This window comes from Oryza glaberrima, chromosome 12 (genome assembly GCF_000147395.1).
Source record: "Oryza glaberrima chromosome 12, OglaRS2, whole genome shotgun sequence".
Taxonomy (NCBI): domain Eukaryota; kingdom Viridiplantae; phylum Streptophyta; class Magnoliopsida; order Poales; family Poaceae; genus Oryza; species Oryza glaberrima.
Window position 1 is genome coordinate 5,376,468 of NC_068337.1, and position 21,792 is coordinate 5,398,259.

At 43.4% G+C, this 21,792-nt stretch overlaps 2 protein-coding genes and 1 pseudogene across 2 annotated transcripts; all 3 read left to right on the forward strand.

Moving 5' to 3' along the window:
• Positions 1–349: 349 nt before the first annotated feature.
• On the forward strand, positions 350–6,756 carry LOC127756193 (uncharacterized). The gene is made up of 3 exons (XM_052281585.1): positions 350–419; positions 5,131–5,367; positions 5,930–6,756. The coding sequence occupies exons 1-3, from the start codon at positions 350–352 to the stop codon at positions 6,754–6,756; spliced, it is 1,134 nt and encodes a 377-aa protein (XP_052137545.1).
• Positions 6,757–9,690: 2,934 nt separating this feature from the next.
• On the forward strand, positions 9,691–13,144 carry LOC127756858 (uncharacterized; annotated as a pseudogene).
• Positions 13,145–15,597: 2,453 nt separating this feature from the next.
• On the forward strand, positions 15,598–17,599 carry LOC127757397 (uncharacterized). Its single transcript, XM_052282896.1, has 2 exons — positions 15,598–15,958; positions 16,387–17,599. Exons 1-2 carry the CDS (start codon positions 15,598–15,600, stop codon positions 17,229–17,231), a joined length of 1,206 nt encoding a protein of 401 aa, XP_052138856.1. The 3' UTR covers positions 17,232–17,599.
• The last annotated feature ends 4,193 nt before the right edge of the window (positions 17,600–21,792 follow it).

The window sequence follows — 21,792 nt, forward strand, 5'->3', positions numbered from 1 at the left end:
ATACTCTATATCTGGTACTGTGATTTAAGAATGAAACTCAAACTCAACATAAAGATGAGAAACCTAGAATGAACTTATTCCCAGATCTAATGCTAGAGTATTTCCAGTCCTAGCAAGGCGAGTCAAGGTAAGTGTTGGCCCATCAGGCTTTCCAACGGCCCACGAAGAGGCCATGGCCCATGCCCGATGCCTTGTTGTTTCTCTTTTTTTCTTTTTTCCAATCCGAAACCTGATGAAACTGGTTGGCCGCTGTCCGACTCCGATCATGTCGATTCAGCAAGAATTGATAAAAAAAAAAAAGGGGCACTCGATGCAGTTGAACCGCAAAGCCCTAAACCTATTCGATTCGATGGAAGGCGGCGGCGGCGGCGATTGCCGGCGGCCGGACTCCGACGTGCACGAGGGGACGGCAGTTGCTAGTGTTAGGAAACGATATACGAATAAACGATAAAAAACAATAGATCAATCACAAAAGACACGAGATTTAACGTGGAAAACCCCTAAAATAGGAGAGAAAAAACCACGAGCGCCAGCCAGCAAAATATCTTCACTATATCTGAGGTGAGGTTTTCATCGCCGTACGGCGGCTTACAGGAGGTATATATATAGTGGAACCCTAAAAGGGATGATGATCCGTACCGCGGGGGCTTCGCCCCCGCACCCCCGGGCGTCCCCAGGCGCACAGCCCAATGGAGTGCAAATGAATTTGGATCACAACTCAACAAACTCCACCTTGAGACAAATTCCTTCTTGTAGCATGAATCAATCATTCACCCTAAACACAACAAAGACAAAAAAAAAAAACACTTTCGGCGCCAAATAGCCTCTCATACCAACTAAGCTTGAGCAAAACTCAAACTTAGCAACAGGAACAGGCTTTGTCATCATATCAGCAGGATTATCATGAGTACTTATCTTGCATACCTTTAGCTTACCTTATGCGACTACATCGCGAACATAATGGTACTTGATATCAATGTGCTTTGTCCTCTCATGAAACATCTGATCTTTGGTGAGACATATAGCACTTTGACTATCACAGAACAAGTTAATGCAAGAATCAACTCCACAAAGCTCAGCAAACAATCCTTTCAGCCAAACTGATTCTTTACATGCTTCAGCAATAACCATGTATTCTGCTTCAGTGGTAGACTGGGCAACAACAGGCTGCAATGTTGCCTTCCAACTCGCAGCACAACTACCAATGGTAAACACATAACCTGTGAGTGACCTTCTCTTATCCAAATCTGCAGCAAAATCAGAATCCACATATCCAACAAGCCCCTTATCAGTCCTGCCAAACTTCAAGCAAGCATCAGCTGTGCCTCTGAGGTACCTGAAAATCCACTGAACAGCTTTCCAGTGTTCTTTACCAGGATTAGCCATGTATCTACTAACCAAACTCATAGCATGAGATAAATCTGGCCGGGAGCAAACCATGGCATACATCAAAGAACCAACAGCACTAGAATATGGAACTCTAGACATGTATTCTACATCCTCATTAGTACTAGCACATTGTAAAGCTGACAATTTAAAATGAGGTGCAATAGGAGTGCTAACAGGCTTTGCATCATGCATGTTAAAACGTTGAAGAACCTTCTTAATGTAGCTTTGCTGACTAAGAAATAACAAACCAGAATTTCTGTCTCTAGTGATTTCCATACCTAGAATTTTCTTAGCAGCACCAAGATCCTTCATATCAAACTCACTACTCAACTGTTTCTTCAATGTAGTGATTTGTTCCTTGCTCTTGGCAGCAATCAGCATATCATCAACATATAACAGCAAGTATATAGGTGATCCATTAACAAATTTAATATACACACAGCTATCAAATTCAGACCTCTTAAAGCCATGTGACAACATAAATGAATCAAACCTTTTATACCATTGACGAGGAGACTGTTTCAAACCATACAAAGATCTTTTCAACTTGCAAACATAATTCTCCTTACCAGGTACTATGAACCCTTCTGGCTGGTCCATGTATATCTCCTCCTCAAGCTCTCCATGTAAAAATGTTGTCTTCACATCTAACTGCTCAAGCTCAAGATCATGTATAGCAACAATACTGAAGAATGTGCGAATTGAACTATGCTTTACAGTTGGAGAGAACACATCATTATAATCAACACCAGCAATTTGACTGAAACCTTTTGCTACTAACCTTGCCTTAAACCTCGGAGGCTCGCTAGGAGATAAACCCTCCTTTCTCTTGAAGATCCATTTACAACGAACAGGCTTCTTCTGTTTTGGCAAGTGCACAAGCTCCCATGTGCCATTCTTCTCAAGAGACTGCATCTCCTCCTGCATAGCTGAGATCCACTTCTCACGGTCTCCAGAAACAACAGCTTCAGTGTATGTGGCTGGCTCAAGAGTATTCTCCACCTGTTCAGCACAACTAAAAGCATAATAAACCATATCACATTCCTCAATAAGACGGACTGGAGCTCCACAACTCCTCTTTGTTCTGCGATGGGCAATAGGTTCATCTTGTGGCTACAAAACAGGAGGTGAGTGCTGAACAGTATCATTAACATCATTACCAACAATTTCAGTTTCCTGATCATCCACGTGCTCCACCTGCACGCTAACATATTGCTGCTCCTCGTCTGAACCACCTGGTATGACATCTGTGGGCAAGCTGTCATTAAACATAACAGATTCATTGAAAACAACACTCCTGCTCATGAAGGTCTTGTTAGTTTCAGGATTCCATAACTTATATCCTTTTACTCCTGAACCATAACCAAGAAATAGACACTTAATAGCTCTAGGCTCTAATTTTCCATTATCAACATGAGCATAAGCAGTGCATCCAAAAACTCTCAACTGTGAATAATCAGCAGGCATACCAGACCATACCTCAATGGGAGTTTTCTTATTAAGTGGGATAGAAGGCGACCTATTGATCAAGTAGCAGGCGGTGTTAGCAGCCTCTGCCCAAAAACGCTTGTTCATGCGAGCATTGGACAGCATGCAACGAGCCTTGGAGATGATGGTTCTGTTCATGCGCTCAGCTACACCATTCTGCTGTGGAGTGTACGGGATGGTGTGATGCCTAACGATGCCTTCCTTCCTGCAGTAATCATCAAAAGCATCCGAACAAAATTCACCACCATTGTCAGTGCGAAGTACTTTTACCTCCTTTTCAGTTTGCCTTTCTATCATAACTTTCCACTCCTTAAAAGCAGCAAATGTATCATCTTTATGTTTTAGGAAATAAGGCCACACTTTTCTAGAATAATCATCAATAATGGTAAGCATATAACGAGCACCACCAAGAGAGGGCTTACGAGAAGGCCCCCACAAATCAGCATGTACATAATCAAGTATACCTTTGGTGCGATGAACTGAGGTATTGAATTTTACCCTCTTGTGCTTACCAAAAACACAGTGTTCACAGAACTTCATGTTACCCAAAGTGCAGCCATCCAGCAGGTTCCTCTTCATCAATTCTGCCATACCAAGTTCACTCATATGTCCAAGACGCATGTGACACAGGTTAGTCTTACTAGGTTCATCTTTAGTAACAGCAGCAGCGGTAACAGAACCATGTAATGTACTTCCTCTAAGGACATATAAGTTTGCAGAATTCATATCACCAATCATGTAAACAAGAGAACCTTTCAATACCTTTACAACTCCACCTGAACCGGAGTATTTGTATCCTTCTGTATCAAGTGTGCTGAGAGAGATGAGATTTCTCGCCATCCCTGGTATGTGTCTCACATCTTTCAGCGTGCGTGTCATGCCATCATGAGTCTTGATCTGAACGGAGCCAATGCCCACGATCTCACGTGGGTTATCATCTCCCATGCGCACAACATCTCCATTCTGCACAGACTTGTAAGAACTAAACCAATCTCTGTTAATGCAGATATGAAACGAACATGCAGTATCAAGTATCCATTCATCATGACTAGCAACACAACCAGCAAAAACAACAAGACAATCTCCTGAATCAGAGTTTTCAGCACTGGTAACAACAGAGGCCTTACCATCAGATTTCCTTTTCTCCTTATTCTGCAGCTTCCAACATTCTTCAATGAAGTGATTTTTCTTTTTGCAATACTTACAGAACTTTTTACCTCTGGATTTAGAACGGCCTCTACTCTGACTCTTGTCACGATCATTGCTGTCGTTGTAGGTTCTCTGCTCAGATCTGCCTCTGACCTGCAATGCTTCGCCCTTAGAGGACGACGCATCAGACTGAACCATACCTTTCATCTTCTCCCTGTTTTGAAGCGCCTCATAAACTTCCGCTAGGGTTAGTTCATTACGGCTTAAAAGTATGGTGTCACGAAAATTTGCATATGAACTAGGCAGTGAGCATAACAGTAAAAGACCTAAATCTTCATCATCAAACTGTACCTCCATCGACACTAGGTCGGCAACGATCTCCTTGAAGACCGATATGTGGTTCAACACAGAACCACTCTCCTGCAACTTGTGCGAGAACAACATCTTGATATGCATCTTACTGGTTAGATCTTTAGACATGCAGATCGATTCCAGTTTGAGCCAAAGTTCTGCAGCAGTCTTTTCCTGCAACACTTCTTGCAAAATATCATTAGATAGATGAAGTTGGATTAGCGACAGAGCCTTACGATCTTTCCGCTTCTCCTCAGCGGTCCACTCAGTCGTTTTCTTCTTCCCGAAGCTTTCCAGCGCCTCATCAAGATCCGAAGTTTGCGCCAGAACAGCCCGCATCTTGACTTGCCACAGTGAGAATCTCGTCTTGTAGTCTAGCAGCGGTAGATCATACTTCATCGACGCCATCGCGAAACCCTAATCTGGGAACCAGCTCTGATACCACTTGTTAGGAAACGATAGGCGAACAAACGATAAAGAACAATAGATCAATCACAAAAGACACGAGATTTAACGTGGAAAACCATCCCAAAACAGGAGAGAAAAAACCACGAGCGCCAGCCAGCAAAATATCTTCACTATATCTAAGGTGAGGTTTTCATCGCCGTACGGCGGCTTACAAGAGGTATATATATAGTGGAACCCTAAAAGGGATGATGATCCGTACCGCGGGGGCTCCGCCCCCGCACCCCCGGGCGTCCCCAGGCGCACAGCTCAATGGAGTGCAAATGAATTTGGATCACAACTCAACAGCTAGTCGCCCTAGCTCCAGCAAGAGGAAGGCGACTGAGGATTTAGAGGAGGATTTGCAGCCGGAGGAGTCGCGTCCGTCGCCGGCGAAGGGTTCGTCGTGTCTGCCGGCGGCGTGCCATGAGGACGGCGTCATCCCGGCTTTTGTGATCCCGGGCAGCAAGCATCGCGACGGCTCCATCTACGGGACGGATGCGCACTACTGGCACGGCCTCTACCACCTCGACGACACCAGCGAAAGTAAGCAAAGCATCGAGCATCTCCAATTCCCCCCAATTAATCCCTCTACTCCTCATCTGCTCTCAAGTTAATAATATCTCTCTCGGTTTTACCCCCCATTTCGACTGTCAAAGTTCTCATCAATTTAACAAGAGTAAATTTCACTTAACGCTAGGTATTATGGTCTAAATTATACAAAACCATAGAGGTTTTGTATAGTGGCACATAACCCTGGGTATTATGGCTATAAAGTTTCACAAAACCACTTTATCGATCATTTTGACTTTGATTTATCATTTTTTGAGTTCTACAATCACATATCAGATTTATGAGTTTTTTCCACATAATGTTACATTCATCTAAGTAAAGCTTTTTTAATTTTAATATAGGAGTATGCCAATTTGTTTAACGGTGTGGTTTTGTAAAAAAACTTTAGGACCATAATATCTTAGGTTATGTGCCATGTGCCACAATCCATGTGGTTTTGTGCAACTTCTCCACCTTTCGATTGATAGATTTTTCATTTTTTGTCAAGTAGTATATACTAATCACTGTTTGCTTAATCGACCCATTCCATCATCAGCTCGCCTGGAACCGATGACGCCATCGTATTCAGAGCAGGACTGCAAGCCATGCGTCGCAGATTGCCAGTGGCACATTGGTGGCTCCATGATGCAGATTTTCTCCCTTAAGCTAGCCGAAATCTCTAATTTCGCCACCAGAGCTCCTGGTGGCGGTGCTATTCAGCTGTATGGGTTCATGGCTGTCCGGGATCTCTTGGACCCATTGCGAAACTACGTCTTCAACCGCACCAGGGACAATCCGTTCACCATCGGCGACGTCTCCTATCCGTTCATACAGATGACTGGCCCTAAGAGGGGCATCGCGATGAACGCTCGCGTGATGATCGAGTACGACATGAGGATCAAGATGGGGGAGAGTGAGCAAGATGATCTGGTGCTTGTCGACGGGGCTGCCACCTTCAGCGAGATAACGAATGTCATACCATACATTTATCGCATCAATGGTGATTGCGGCATGGCGGTGGACATAAGGCTAGCACACTTCTCCCGTGCAATTGAGGCCACGGCACAAGTTAGGGTATATAAATTAAAGGATGGCTGTGGCAGCCTAAACTTGACTATAACTTGTCACGTTAGTTATATGCCCCCACAAATTAAGCTCTTTCAAGGTCCAATTGATAAGCTAGGTGACCAAAATAGGTTTGTAGTTTCTGCAAAGCTGAATACTCTGATGATTACAGAGTTCAAGCTTGTTCATCAGCACAGCTCAATCAGTCAGAGATTTGAGTCCATGGTTATGCCACATGGAAGTAAGTTCCACTGTGCCAAGTTAGCGGATTTAGCCACTATAGGTGTGGAGATCTTTTGGTCAATTTTACCCATTTAGCTACAAGAAAGTTTTCGAGCCTTCTACTTTGTTACATTCTATTTATTTTCTGGCAAACAATCACCTACCTGTAAATAGCTAGAGCAATGCAAGTTTCTTGTTTAGGATTTGTGCCATGTATGTATCATTTCCATATGAACCAACCAAGGCTTCATGTGTCTGTGTCAATTGTCAGGGCAAATCTTGTAGACCCAACCATAGCAGGGTATTTAATTGATGACCATACACCTTCAGACAAACTGCAAAAGTGAGCTTCTTAATCATTGTATAGTAGGTAATCTTTTGATGTATCTTTGTGTGTGTTCTTTTTCTGTGATGTGGGTGTGGGATTCTTGTCTTGGGGTGTGTAGGTGGGAGGGGGGTTGTTGAATGACACTTGTGTAAATATTGCTTTGCTTTCAATTGATATTCTGGCTGTTGAATTTACATGGAGATTGGTGATTGATATCAACCGGCACTTTTTATTTGTCACCTTGTTTGTACAACGGAGTGATAGAGGGGGTTAGTGTGGGGGACTGTGGAGGAGATGATGAGGAGGTTGACCAGGTTGAGATGCTTTTCTTATGTTTCATCTGGGAGAATAGCTTTTGCAGTGACTACAAACTCCTTAGAGTGCACCAGTAAGTTGATGATCTACCTTTCCTTTTTGTTCTTTTCTTTGCTTTGGATGTCTTGTTCCAACTTCACTCAATCAGCTTGTTAGAATACTTATGCAAATTTATATAATCCACATTGCTATTAAATTAATAGCGTTTTCTATCTTTGTGTTCAAATACTGGTTGGTTCATGTTCGATTGACATATAGACCTAAAACAAATATTTGGCAAGTGATCGATTAATATTAACCTGGTGGCTGAAATGTGCAACACATGTAGCATCAAACAAGTGCTGTTTTTACTAATTACACTCAAGCCAGTAGAACACAAATTCAGGTTGAACAGGTTACTATGACAAAAATACACTACCAGATGACTAGGTGCCCTCTTGATAAGAACCACTAGAATACAATCCAGAAGCATGTGAAATATTCCATGTTGGTCGGTGCCAATTTGACTTGGCTGTTCACTTAGCATAATAAATAAGTTCTGGCAGAACTAGAGTGGAATAAGCAGCAATTACTTGTTCTTTTTGCTCCAAAGCTGCAGAATAAGATTAGAATAAGTTGCAGGAGGTGAATGAGATGTGGGCAGGGCTTGGGTACTACCAGAGGGCTTGATTTCTTCTGGCGACGAGTAAATAGATTGATCACGAATACATGGTTGATCCTGTGGGAGATGACAGGGAATGCAAGGGGAATGTTCGTTGCGTTCTGTGTAAGAATTTGTTAACTTTTGTTGTTCCTGTGCACTGTTCGATGTTTTGTCTCAAAAGGAAAGTTGTATTTTGGATATGTTTTGTGTTACAGTGATGACTACTAGTATCTTCCTGCTGCATTGCAATTGCTTGGCATTTCATGTCAAGTTGCATAAATTGGTGAGGTCTGTGGCATTGGGGATTACACAGCGGGAGCCATTGCTTCGATAACCTTCAATGAGGTTGGGTTCCACATAATTTATGTCCTATTCAGAGCACCATGGGTATGATCCTTTACATACTCACATGATTGTACAACTTTCTTGCTAATGTAGGATGTCCCTGTTATGGATGGAAATGCTGTTCGAGTTATCAGTGGGATCTAGGATTCCTGATAAGCCAAAAGAATCCTCAACATTGAAGAGATTTTAGTAAACAACTGTCTTTGTTGACCACTGATAAAGCCGTATAAGTATATCTGTGACATTCCACGGCTTTATATATTTATGACAAAATAGCACTGGCGAGTATCTTTTTACATTGCTTTGGCAGTAGAGTCATTTTACTGATGTACAACTTAAGTAAAAAAATGAGTATGTTCTTACAACCAATCTCCACTGATCCTACTGTAATCGATAATCATAATGTTTTTCCCATATGCTAGTATCTGTTTTGAATTGCAAGCTCCATACTGGTCTGAACGACATGGCTTTTGAACATTGTTTCCTTGATCACAGGGAGCTCCACTAGTCAACTGGTCAGACTCTTCAAGGCCAGGTGACTTCAACCACAACGATGATGAAACTAGGAGCAGCATCACGCAGCAAGACGAAGCTCGCTTCCTACCAGTACCTTGCTTCTAGCCACTGCCAGACGCTTATTATTTCCAGCCAAAATTCTTCAGTCAAAGTTGCAGACATTTTTGCTGCTGTTTGTGTTGGTCATGGATTAAGGCATAGCCGGTGCAACGGGCAATGACATTGACCTGACGATGTTTGTTGGGCTAATGGGTTTGAACCTCACAGTCAATCATTTGTTGTCCTCACTGGCAGTAACACATTCTTTTATTCACTTCCCTTGTAGCTACCAATCTTCTTTACTGTAGATGATGCAAGGAGGTATTCATCTTTGATGAAGACGTAGCCGAGTAAATGGGATTGACATCAAGGATTTCGGAAGGTGGGGGGAGAAATAATATTTTTGTAAGCAATTTTGATTGGAATTTGGTGAAAATTTTAAGATTGACAGTTCTTCAGGTGTGCATGTAGAGGAGGAAAAGGGTCAGGCGACCAAACATTGCCACAATGCCACCTTGCATGTATGTATGTATATGTATGTCTTGTACTCTTGTACTATGCTATCTTGTCTGTAATGTGCTTTGTCAATTTTTCATATAATGTAAATGTTGGGAGGAAGCAAATCTTGTTCAAGCAGTATATTTGCACTCCAAAAAAAAGTATATTTGCACTTAAAAAAAGAAAACAGATATTTTTATTGGGCATTTCAGGCTTCAGCCAGCTGCATAACGGTTACTACAGTTAGTAACCGCCTCGTAGCCACCCTCGCCGACGCGGAGTCAGCCGGCCCTCAACCCCGCCGGCGCCGGAGGTGGTGAAGAGGGCGGCGCACCATTGGCCGGCGATGGCGCCGAAGAAGAATAAGAATCGAGCGAGTGCTCCTCCCCCACGGCCCCGGGTGAGTAAATTTAACTCGAGTCGTATGCTCTCGCTTCTTGTTCTTGCCTTCCTGGATGGGTTTTGCTAGGGTTTTTCATGCCTGTTTCTGTGGAAATTCTCTCTGATCATCGTTGCGTGCGTTGGGGGGTCGATGAATGTTGAGACAGGAAGCTAGCTGTTTACATACGCGTGTTGCAATCAATTGTGGAAATTCTCTGCAGATCGTCGTTGCGTTGTGGGGTCGATGAACCGAGTAGCTTAAGGGTTCGCCACCTGTACAGCCAAACACCCTGCGCTTCGATCGGCTCACCATTTGGTGGCCGGCTGCCACCGCGTCCTCCACAATGTACCTTGTCGACGATGGCGCAATGGCAGGGTATTCTGTACTTCTTTGCAAGAATTTGCAGTGCCCGTGCACTGTTCGATCTTTTGTCTGAAAGGGAGAGAGCTTTATTTAGAATCTCTACTTCTTTGCAAGAATTTGCAGTGCCCATGCACTGTTCGATCTTTTGTCTGAAAGGGAGAGAGCTTTATTTAGAATCTGTTTTGTGTTGAAGAGGGAATCGTGACTACTAGTTAAGTAGTTAGTGATGCCTGCTGCATTGCAATCAGGGTTTACCTTATCGTTTGGGCCGAGGTTATCGTCACCCCGCGGTAGCGCGATAACCGCGATAATCGCACGATAATCGTCTAAAATCGCACAAAAATCGCATCCAAAAATTTGAATTCAAAACTCGGCGGTTTCGCGGTTTCGCCGCGATAATTGCACGGTTTACCACGATAACTGCGATATTCGCACGGTTATCGCGGGCTGTGTAGCTGAAATCATGTAAATGAAAAATATATAGGAAAAAAAATTCAAAGATACGGTTGAATATGTGTAGAAAACTAGAAATTGAGAATAATTGGAAGAATATGAAGGATACTTATGGCCCAATATTGTCTTCTTTTTCCAATTTGTAAACTATTTTCGGTTTTGCCCTCAAATTTGAATTTAGCTTACTCTATTTCAAAAAATTTCTTCACCATTGGCAATTACAAATCAAGAACTACATCCATGTTTTTTTTCAATTTTTTTCCGGAATTTTGAATTTGGTCAAAACTCATCCAAACCATATCGCCGGTTTTCCCTACCGTACCCCCGCGGTAAGCGCGATAATCGCGCGATTATCGTGCGATAAGTGAAACCCTGATTGCAATTGCTGGGAATCTGGGCTTTCTATAAAGCTGGGTATCTTCTGATCGATCTTTGGTCAAAAGAAGTGCATATGTATATGCTGATCAACTAACACTCAAAAGTAACATTTTGGGCATGCATTTGGGATGAATCTCTTTGTAGCTCAATAAGATTTACATTTTTACTGCAAAATATGGAGCAAAGCAAATTATTGAAGGTTAGTTCCGGCATGCGGTCCAATCTTCTCCTCCTTGTCTTTTGGATTGTGGTTTGATAGGGTTCTTGATTCTGTTGTTGAGAGGGAAGTGGTGTGATTAGAACTTGTCAATTGCAGTAGTTGATTTCTTGTTTTTTTTCACTAATTGATATTAGTTCTGACTACTGGCTAATTAGTGCTGATCTGTATACAAACTCTGAAGGGAGGTGGTTTTTTTGTATCTTGGATTTGGCTAGAACCCTGCACTTAACTTTAGCTATCTGCACATATCTAAAGTGAATTACTAAATGATCCATATCTTTTTCATCCATTTCCTTACCTAACTTGTTAATTTCTTTTGTGTGATTAACCTGATCATGCCTTTCTATTTTGCTAGCAGAACACAGTCACTTTACGCCTTGATGGTAACAACGAAGAGTTTATGGAGAACTTCAACATATGTCAAGCTCACCTACAGTATTGGATTCTTACAAACTCACCCTTTCATGTCAGATATGGTGAACAGCTGGTGTATACTACGCCATTGGATGGGACATTTTACTATGTCCTAGAGTACAAAGGCCAGCATGTTGTCCTGGTAGTGTTGGCAAGAATGGCTTGGTTAATCGGATTTTGCACAACCAATGGCTATTTTCAGATGCAGTTTGAGGACCTTATGGGCCTGTACATGGATAGTTCTCACTGTCACATGTTGCGGTTTAAAAGCAATCATGCGATAATATCACCCAGAGGGACTGGTCACAGCATTATTAATCCCGCTGTGATTAGAAAGTGCTTTCTTGGCTTATGTGCATATGTTCCAAGTAGGCGTCAGGACCCAGAGGATCTGCCAATATGGATTGGTACATTTGTGATATTGCTTATGGAATCAAAGTCTCGAGAAATTCATCGCCGACATTGTCGAGCAATTACTGAGATGGTTACGCCAGAACTTGGTACCGACTTTGTCACTGATTTTATAGTCAGTTGGAGTACAATCAGTACACAGGTAATGGAATCATTGACCAATTTGGCCCATAAGCCGCATGACTGCGGCATCCCTGTCTTGGTGACTTTGGACGATCTTATGCGTGTATTCTATTACCTGCACGTGGATGGTTGGCACAGTGGCTTATTTGAGCATGATGGCCTTCCATCAGCTCCAAGGGAGATGAGATGGTGCCCAGTTGATTCTGGCGTGGGTGATGCCAACATCAGGCTACCTCAGGAGCCAATCCCCAAGGTAGCAGTGCATGGTCAGAAGCATGGACAGAAGCGTGTTTCCATGACTGCAGCTGCAGAGAGGATCTCAAAGAGACCAAGAGGCCTCTTAGGAGGCGGGCTTGGAGGACCCCCAATGGTGCCGGACTGTTTTATTCAATATGCACAGGGCAGGGAGATCAAGTAAGAATTCATCTTAATTTTCAAGAGGATTAACCAAATGGAGACAGGTGTGCTTATGTTGTTCTTGTTGCAGATGCATAAACAAGAGTGTGACAACTTGGTATCTCACCTACTCTCATTTGGCATCACTGCTAAAGACGCCATACGAGCTCCTGCACCGACTCCCCTAGTACAGTTGATCAAACCTGAGTGTATTCAGTACAAGAATGATGAACAAGCAAACAGGGAAGAGGCATAGGGTTGAGGGAGAGAGGGGGAGAGGCATAGTAGTAGGAGGGTTGTTGATCTTTCTGCTCAGAAGCTTCTCACTGAATTGGCTACAAGGCACTATTTCTGAAGGGGTCACTTTTGTGGATGTGGTTGTGGGTTCATTTCATCAAACACAAGGGCAAAGTATGGGTTGGTGGCAGACCAAGTTAATCGCAGCTATCATTCTTCTGCTTTTGGGGGACATTTTGGGGTTCAAGCTTCCATGAATATGTGAATCAGCTTAGAGATGTATCTTCACTGTGCAACATCAGCTTCTCCTTCTCAATGGTGTTGTTGGTTATCGTTGGTTCAGTTTTGGTATAACACCTGCTATCATACTTCATTGGGCTGTACTTGCAAGGTTATGTATGGTACTGATCCTGTATATCATTTTCTTCCTGCTGAGCTGGTTACTGGAGGCGTTGGTGATGATGAGGCATCCACTTTTTTGCAAGATCATCAATTGTTTTGTGACATGCATCGGCAGCAGTTGTCTAAGGCCCAAAGTAGAATGAAGCAATATGTTGATGAGAAATGCTCCTTGGTATTTCAAGTGGGAGATCAAATGTATTTGAAGCTCCAATCCTATAATCAGAAATCAGTTGCTTCTCGGCTTAACCCAAGTTAGCTGTTAAGTAGTTTGATCCTTCCCCATCTTGGTTCGCATTGGGGAAGTGGCATACAAACTGCAGGTTTCCTAAAGATTCATTGATTCACCATGTCTTTCATGTCTCTCAGCTCAAGCAGTTTGTGCTAGATCATTTTTTTTTTTTTTTTGCCGGGACAACCTATGTCCATGAAGTGTGGGCCTTTTTTTTTTTGGCAATTTCGTTTTTACCCCTACTTTGATATTCAATGTTGATTTTACCTCTATTTTTTAGGGTTTTTGTTTTTACCCCTACTTTTTCTAAATGAAGGCAAGCTTTGCCCCTACTTTGGACGGACAGATTGACGGTGTTAAATCTTTAGTGAAATGACAATCATAACCTTGTTTGATATTGCATGTTTATCTCAATGTTTACCCCATTTTGATAGAAAATATCAACTAAATTTGACATAATCTTGCCAGGAATTTGATAAAGTTTGGACATTTTGACCAAAAAATGACAGTTTGGCAACATTTTTGACATTTTTTACACAACTAGCAGAAGACATATATCGAGCATCACAAAATGAAGCAAATCCAAATCACAAAGTCAAGCAAATCCAGTTCAGTAGCATGTTTCTCCTCCCTGCCGCCTACTCACAGCTGAGTCAGGTTGATGCTGCGTGCACCTGCGACGCGCCCTGCTTTTCTTCTGCTTGCATGCACCACCCGTCCACCCCTGAGATCTGCTCGCTGCGCGCGGCTTCCTATTCCTCGCTGCCGCCGCTTGACCGGGCCGCTGCCGTCGCCTCCTCTCCGCGCGACACCGCCGTCACTGTCGCCTCCTCGCCGCGTCGAGCTGTTGCGCCGTTGCCTCCTCCCCACATCAAGCCCCCTCCCCGCATCAAGCCACCGACGCCTGGCCGAGACACCACCGTCGTCGTCGCCTGCTCCTCGCGTCAAGCCGCAGCCGCCTAAACAACACCCCACCGTCGCCTCGTCCCCTCGTCGAGGCGCCTTCGCCTGGCCTGCTCGACACGCGCGACCATCTGCTCACCGCTGTAGGTTTGTGACAGGGACTGGGGAAGGGAAAAAGGACTCGGCATTGTTTGGTTATGACTCAACAAGGGTATAAAGGTCCACCAACGAATTGAAAAATTATTTGTTCCTTTTTTTTTTCTACTTCTTAAGCTCAATACCCTAGGTCCACAAACTTCTGTTAAAAATAAGGGCAAACGTCTACTTGGCTTGAAAAAAGTAAGGGCAAAATCGAAATCCCTAAAAAAACAGGGGCAAAATTAATATTGAACTTAAAAGTAGGGGTAAGAATGAAATTGTCCCTTTTTTTTCCATAGATGTCAATGCCATGTGGGCCACATGCCATGTAGGCGCCATGTCAACCAAAACTAGTCTCCGTAGTGCCATAGGATCTCTTTTGCATTGTTTTTGTAAATTAGGGATTAAGATTTCTTGTATTGCGGTTTAGGGATGCAAATTAAATTTGACGGAATGATAAGAGACGTAAAGTGAACTTATTCCTCCCTTCCCTCCCTTGCATCCTCCACCCTCGCCACCGCCTCCTCTCCTCCCTCCCCACCGCCGCCTCTCCTCCCATGCCTCTCTTCAGCCACCTCATCCCCTCCCTCGCCTTCTCCGGCCTCGCCGCCACCTCCTCTCCTCCCTCCCTGCTGCCACAGGGATCAATGGCATTGGGTTCCTAGGCGAGGGCATCTTTGTTGCCCGGGTTGATGGTGGCGTTGGCGGTGGCGGATGGGTGGAGGAGGAGGTGAGGTGACGGCGTTGGGCGTGGGCAACGATGGCTTCTTCCTCCTCCCTCAGTGAGTTTTCACCAGCCACACCTTCTCTACAAGACACTGGCATACGAGCCCACGTGCTAGCTCAGCCAGTCAACGGGGTCAAAGATGCCACGTCGGATGAAACCACCTCCCGAACCGCCCAAGAGTCGATTTGCCACAATTTTTTTTAGTTGGAGGACAAAGTTATAACTGGTTTTGTGGTTGAGGCATGAGGTGCTGGCCCGTCAGGCCTTCGTCCTCTTACTAATAAGGTAAAGGGAGGTAAGGTAGACTTCGTCCTCTTACTAATATGGTGCTGGCCCGTCAGGCCTTCTAACAGCCCAAGCCCCGTCCAGCTAAAGTACACACCGACCGAAGCCTGAACTTGAAACTGGCCGACTCCGATCAAATGTCGATTCAGCACGAATTAATAAAAGGAAAAGAAACAAAGAAGAGGCGACTCGATGCAGTTAAACCGCAAAGCCCTAAACCTATTCGATTCGAATCCGATGGAAGGCGGCGATTGCCGGCGGCCAGCCTCCGACGCTAACGAGGAGGCGGCGGTTGCCAGTCGCCCTAGCTCCAGGAAGAGGAAGGCGATTGAGGATTTAGAGGAGGAGGAGGAGGTGGATTTGCAGCCGGAGGAGGAGTCGCGTCCGCCGGCGCCGCCGGCGAAGGGTTTGTCGTGTCTGCCGGCGGCGTGCCATGAGGACGGCATCATCCCGGCTTTTGTGATCCCGGGCAGCAAGCATCGCGACGGCTCCATCTACAGGAAGGATGCGCACTACTGGCACGGCCTCTACCACCTCGACGACACCAGCGAAAGTAAGCAAAGCATCAAAGCATCTCCGATTCCCCCCAGTTAATCCCACTACTCCCCATCTGCTGTCAAACTTTTCATCAATTTAACAGTTATCTGTTCTGTTCTCCACTTTTTGATTGATAAATCTGTTCTCCATTTTAATCGTTTGACTTTTTATTTAGTCAAACTTCTTTGGGTTTAACAAGTTTATAAAAAAAATTACCTAACATCTAAAACACCAAATTAATTTTGTAAAATGTAACATTGAATAATTTTTGCTAATATATTTGTTTTGTGTTGGAAATATCGTTATATTCTTTCATAAACTTGGTCAAATTTTAAAAAATTGAGTAGAAAAAAAGTCAAAGCCATTTATAATATGATGAAACGGAAACGGAGAGAGTAGTATATACTAATCACTGTTTGCTTAATCGATCCATTCCATCATCAGCTCGCCTGGAACCGATGACACCATCGTATTCAGAGCAGGACTGCAGGCCATGCGTCACCGATTGCCAGTGGCACATTGGTTGCTCCATGATGCAGATCTTCTCCCTCGAGCTAGCCGAAATCTCAAATTTCGCCACCGGAGCTGCTGGTGCCGGTGCTATTCAGCTGTATGGGTTCATGGCTGCGCGGGATCTTTTGGACCCGCTGCGAAACTACGTCTTCAACCGCACCAGGGACGATCCGTTCACCATCCGCGACGTCTCCTATCCGTTTATACAGATGACTGGCCCTAAGAGGGGCATCACGATGAACTCCCGCGTGATGATCGAGTACGACCTGAGGATCAAGAGGGGAGAGAATGAACAAGATGATCTGGTGCTCATCGACGGGGCTGCCACCTTCAGCGAGATAACGAATTTCATACCGTACATTTATCGCATCCATGGGGATTGCGGCATGGCGGTGGACATAACGCTAGCACACTTCATCCTTGCAATTGAGGCAACGTTGCAAGTTCGAATATATGAACTCAAGGATGGCTGTGGCAGCCTAAACTTGACTATGACTTGTCGTGTTAGTCGTATGACCCCACAAATTAAGCTCTTTCAAGGTCCCATTGATAAGCTACGTGACCAAAATAGGTTTGTGGTTGTTGCAACACTGAACACTTTGATTATTACAGAGTTCAAGCTAACACATCAGCATGGCTCAATCAGTCGGAGATTTGAGTCCAGGGTTGTACCACATGGAAGTATGTCTCATTGCGCCAAGTTTGCGGATTTAGCCACTATAGGTGTGGAGATCTTTTGGTCAATCTTACCCACTTCGCTACAAGAAGGCTTTTGAGCCTTCTACTTTGTTACATTCTATTTATTTCCAGGCAAAAAATCGCCCACCTGTAAATAGCTAAGAGCAATGCAAGTTTTTTATTAGGATTTGTGCCATATATATTGCCATATGAACCAGAACCAACCAAGGCTTCATGTGTATGTCAATTGTCGGGCAAACCTTGCCATATGAGCAAAACATATTTTTTTTTCTTTCAATTGATTTTATGGCTGTTGAATTTGCACGGAGATTGGGATATCAATCAGAACAAGCACTTTTAGCAGTGATTACGATTCCTTCGAGGGCACCAGTAAGTTGATGATGTGATGTACCTACCTTTTTTGTTCTTCTCTTTGCTTTGGATTTCTTGTTCTAACTTCACTCAATCAGCTAGGAAGAATATTTATGCAAATTTATATTTTCCTGCCTCTACCCTACTCCATATTGCTACTAGATAATAGTATTTTCTATCTTTGTGCTCGAATACTGGCTGGCTCATGTTCTATTGACACATGGACCTAAAAGAGTAATATTTGACAAGAGGCTGGCTAAATACCTGGTGGCTGAACTATGCAACACATTTAGCATGTCACACAAGTGGTGTGTTTCCTAATACACTCAAGCCTGTACAACAAATTCTGCTTCAACAAGTAACTAGAACAAAAATGCACCCGTCGATGACTACGTGCCCTCTTCATATGTTCGGTAAAGAAGCATCTGAAATATTCCAGATCAGCAGATGCTAATACAATTTGGCTGTTCATTTAGTGTAATGAATTCTGGCAGATTGGTGTGATATATGCCACAGTTACTGTTTGTTTGGCTTTTCTTTTTATTTCGGAGTTGCAGAATGAGGTGCAATAATTTGCAGGTTGTGAATGAAATGTGGGCATGTCTTGGGAACTACTGGAGGGCTCAATTTCTGCTGGAGGTGAGTAGTAAATACATTAATCACAAATTCATGGTTGGTCCTGCACGAAATGACGGGATTGGGGAGGGGAACGTTCTATGCGTTTTGTGGAAAATTTTGACAACTTCTACAGTGCCCGTGCACTGTTTGATGTTTCGTCTGAAAGGGAGAGTTTTATTTGGAACATATTTTGTGTTACAAAGGAGGGAATTATGACTACTAGTTCGTGATGCCTGCTGCGTTGCAATTGCTGGGCAATCTCATTTGAAGTTGCCACTTGGCAGTTCACCGGTTGACGAATTGACTACTTTGGGTGGAATTGCAAAGAGTATGAGTGGAAATAATCCTTTTCTTATTATAAATTCACCTTACAGTTAGTACTTCTTGGTCATAGGAAGTTATTAGACAGTCACAGCACTTAATGATATATAAAAGTATCATAGTTTTGTGGTTTATATGGTGCACAATTCATTTTAATCTTTGTTGCTGAAGCATGGTTACGCATATGGAATGTGTTTTTCCTTAAAAGATGAAATGACAGACAAATAAGTGCATATGCATGTTCTGTTGTCTTTCTATAAAGCTGGGTAGATTATTTGAGTGACATGCTGTAAAAAACAGTGCGTATGCATATCCCGATAAGCTAACAGAAAATCATTAGTTTGCGCATGCATTTATAAGATTCATTTTAGGATGAATCTCTTTGTAGCTGGATATGATTTACCTTTTTACTGCAAAGTAGGGATCAAAGCAAGTTATTGAAAACGGTGAGTTCCTTCGCACAGTATCAGCACTCCATGAGTTCCATGGCATTGGGGATACACTGCGAGAGCCATTGCCTCCACAGCCTTCGATGAAGTTGGGCTCCACATAATTAATCTCCTATGCGAATCACCATGCAGGGTATGGTCCTTTACATAATCACATGATTATGCAACTTTCCTGCTAATGTAGGTTGTCCCTGTTGTGGACCGAAATGGAAATGTCAAGTTATCAGTAACAGGCTTTACGCTATTCCTGATAATAAAAAGGAATCCTCAACAGTGAAGAGATTTTGGTAAGCAACTATCTTTGTTGATAACTGATAAGGCTGTATATGTTCCACGGTTTTATATATTTCCGACAAATTAGTACTGGTGATTCATCTTAACATTACTGATAACTTCAGTCAAAATGTCTATGTTCTTACAACCAATCTGCCCTGAGCCTCCTGTAACCATAGTGTTTTTCCCATACAGCTGTTTCGAATTTCAAGCTCTATGATTTCTGTGGAGAAGAGAGATGCCTTTCTGAGATGGATGCTGCTCTTCTGATAAGAGAATTTGATGTTACTGAGCTTGACAAGGTAATCAAGGAAGCAAAACTAAACCTTGCTCCTGGTCCATATGGCTTCCCTGCACAATTCTATAGACAATTCTGGCCACAGCTGAGACAGGGTTTGTTTGAGATGCTGCAACTGCTTCATGATGAAGAGTTAGACTTAAGGAGGTTGAACTTTGGTGCCATTACCCTAATCCCTAAAATTCCCTCCCCTACCTCAATCAAGCAATTCAGACCTGTCTGTGGCTAAATGATTCCCTGAAGTATCAGCAAAATTCTGACAAACATACTGTAGTGGCTCCATCCACCGTTGCCTCAACACAAATTGCTTCTATTCCAGGCAGGCTCATACTTGAAGGGTGTGACAACATGAGGTGATGCATGAACTAAGGAGAAATAAACAAAGATGCGTGATTCTGAAACTAGAATTTGAGAAGGCTTATGACAGAGTGAGATGGGAATTCGTTTATGGGGTGTTGGACAGAAAGCATTTTCCTGAAAAATGGATTCACTGGATGAAAATCTGTGTAGAAGGTGGAAAAGTCTGTATCAACATAAATGGAGAGAGATCTTTTTTTTTTTTCAGTACATACAGAGGCCTCAGGCAGGGGGATCCTATCTCTCCGCTGCTCTTCAATTATGTGAGTGATGCGTTGGTCCAGCTATTTGATGCAGCCAAAAGCACCAATATCCTAACAGGGCTGGTCCCACACCTCCCTGGGGGATTGACTCACCTACAACATGCAGATGATACAGTGATTTTTATCCCATACCTTGCTGTGACCAAGTTCCTTCTTTACTGCTTTGAGGACATGTCCTGGTCTAAAGATTAACTATGATAAAGGCAAGGTGTTTGCTGTGGGGTTGGAGTAAAATGAGTTGAACAGAGTTGCTAACATGCTCAACCGCCCTGTAGGTTCTTCCCAATGAAGTATCTAGTTTTACCCATCAGTCCACAAAAGGTAGGGATCTCTGTGTTAAAATTCCGACCACAAAAATTAGAAAAGAGGTTCTCGTCAAAAAAAAAAAGTTAGAAGAGAGGTTGGGTACATGGAAGTCAAATCTCTCATCTGGGGGGAGAGATATCCTTATCAAATCTTGCCTATCATCCATTCCCTCCTATACAATGGGTTTCTATCTCTTGCCAGAATGCATTCATCACAAGATCAACACAGTTAGGAGCAGGTTTTAATGGGCAGGTAATGGCTCCAAGAAAAAAAATACATGATGAAGTGGGACCATTTATGCAGTCCTAAAGAGTTTGGGGGCATGGGGTTCACAGAAACAATGAAGTATAACACGCTCTGTTATCCAAATGGATTTGGAAGCTGGAATCAGGGGACATGAGCCCCTGTATAGAGCTGTTAAGAAGAAAATATCTACAGATCAAGGGGTTTTTCCAATCTGAAAAGGAGGGAGGGTCACAATTTTGTAGAAGCTTGCACTCAATTAAATTCTGGGTCCAAAACAACTCTGAATGGAAATTGGGATAAGGAACTCATATCTCTTTCTGGTCAGATGTTTGGACTGGGTCCTGTCCTTTGAAAACAAATCTGTAACCAACAAGAGATTCTGGTGCCTGATGCTCTGGCCTCTTGGCCTGAGGGGATTTCTTTCAGAAGGTCTTTTGGCCCGGTGGAGGTGGAGTGGGAAAACCTTGGGCAACGAATGGCTGAAATCTCTTACTGATGAGGAAGACATGATGCTTTGGCCTTTTGAGAAGAACAAATCTTTTCTACAAAGTCTTGCTACAAAATACTAACCTTTCATGGGGTGAAAGACATGAGAGGACTAGATATTTGGCAAGCGCCAATGCCCCTGAAGGTAAAGCACTTTGTATGGCTTGCGTGGAAAGATAAGATTCAATCCAACCTCCCAGCTGTTTAAGAAGAATTGGGAAGGATCTGAGAGATGCATTCTTTGTTCTGAGATAGAAGATGCTGTCCACATCGTTTTCTCTTGCCATGTGGCCAATTTTCTGTGGTGTGTGCTGAGAGATGCACAATGCAGCATAGCTCCATCATCTTTTACCCAGCTCTTTCAAGAAATTTTAGGCTACCCTGGCCAGAAAATGAATGAAAAGGGTCTTATGCTGCTGGGTGCAGTGACCTGGGTATTATGGCTAACAGAAATGACATGATTTTCAGAAAGAAAATCTTGTCCACACCTCTAACCCTTGTTTTTCGTGTGATTTTCTTCCTTTGGCAGTGGAGTAGGGCGATGCACAAAGGAGAAGAAGCTCGAGCGGAGTCGATGGCGGTGAAGATCCTAGAAGTTACCCATGTTTAGGCTGAGCAGTGTTTTGGAGCCTTGCTGTTCTTTGCCAGAACCTAAACTCGTTTTGTTTTT

Bases quoted from the DNA above. Each gene is read 5' to 3' on its own strand.
- LOC127756193 (XM_052281585.1), top strand. From the start codon at position 350: ATGGAAGGCGGCGGCGGCGGCGATTGCCGGCGGCCGGACTCCGACGTG. The intron at 420-5,130 runs GTGTTAGGAAAC...ACAACTCAACAG, and splicing joins CGAGGGGACGGCAGTTGCTA to CTAGTCGCCCTAGCTCCAGC. The intron at 5,368-5,929 runs GTAAGCAAAGCA...TTCCATCATCAG, and splicing joins CCTCGACGACACCAGCGAAA to CTCGCCTGGAACCGATGACG.
- LOC127757397 (XM_052282896.1), top strand. From the start codon at position 15,598: ATGCAGTTAAACCGCAAAGCCCTAAACCTATTCGATTCGAATCCGATG. The intron at 15,959-16,386 runs GTAAGCAAAGCA...TTCCATCATCAG, and splicing joins CCTCGACGACACCAGCGAAA to CTCGCCTGGAACCGATGACA.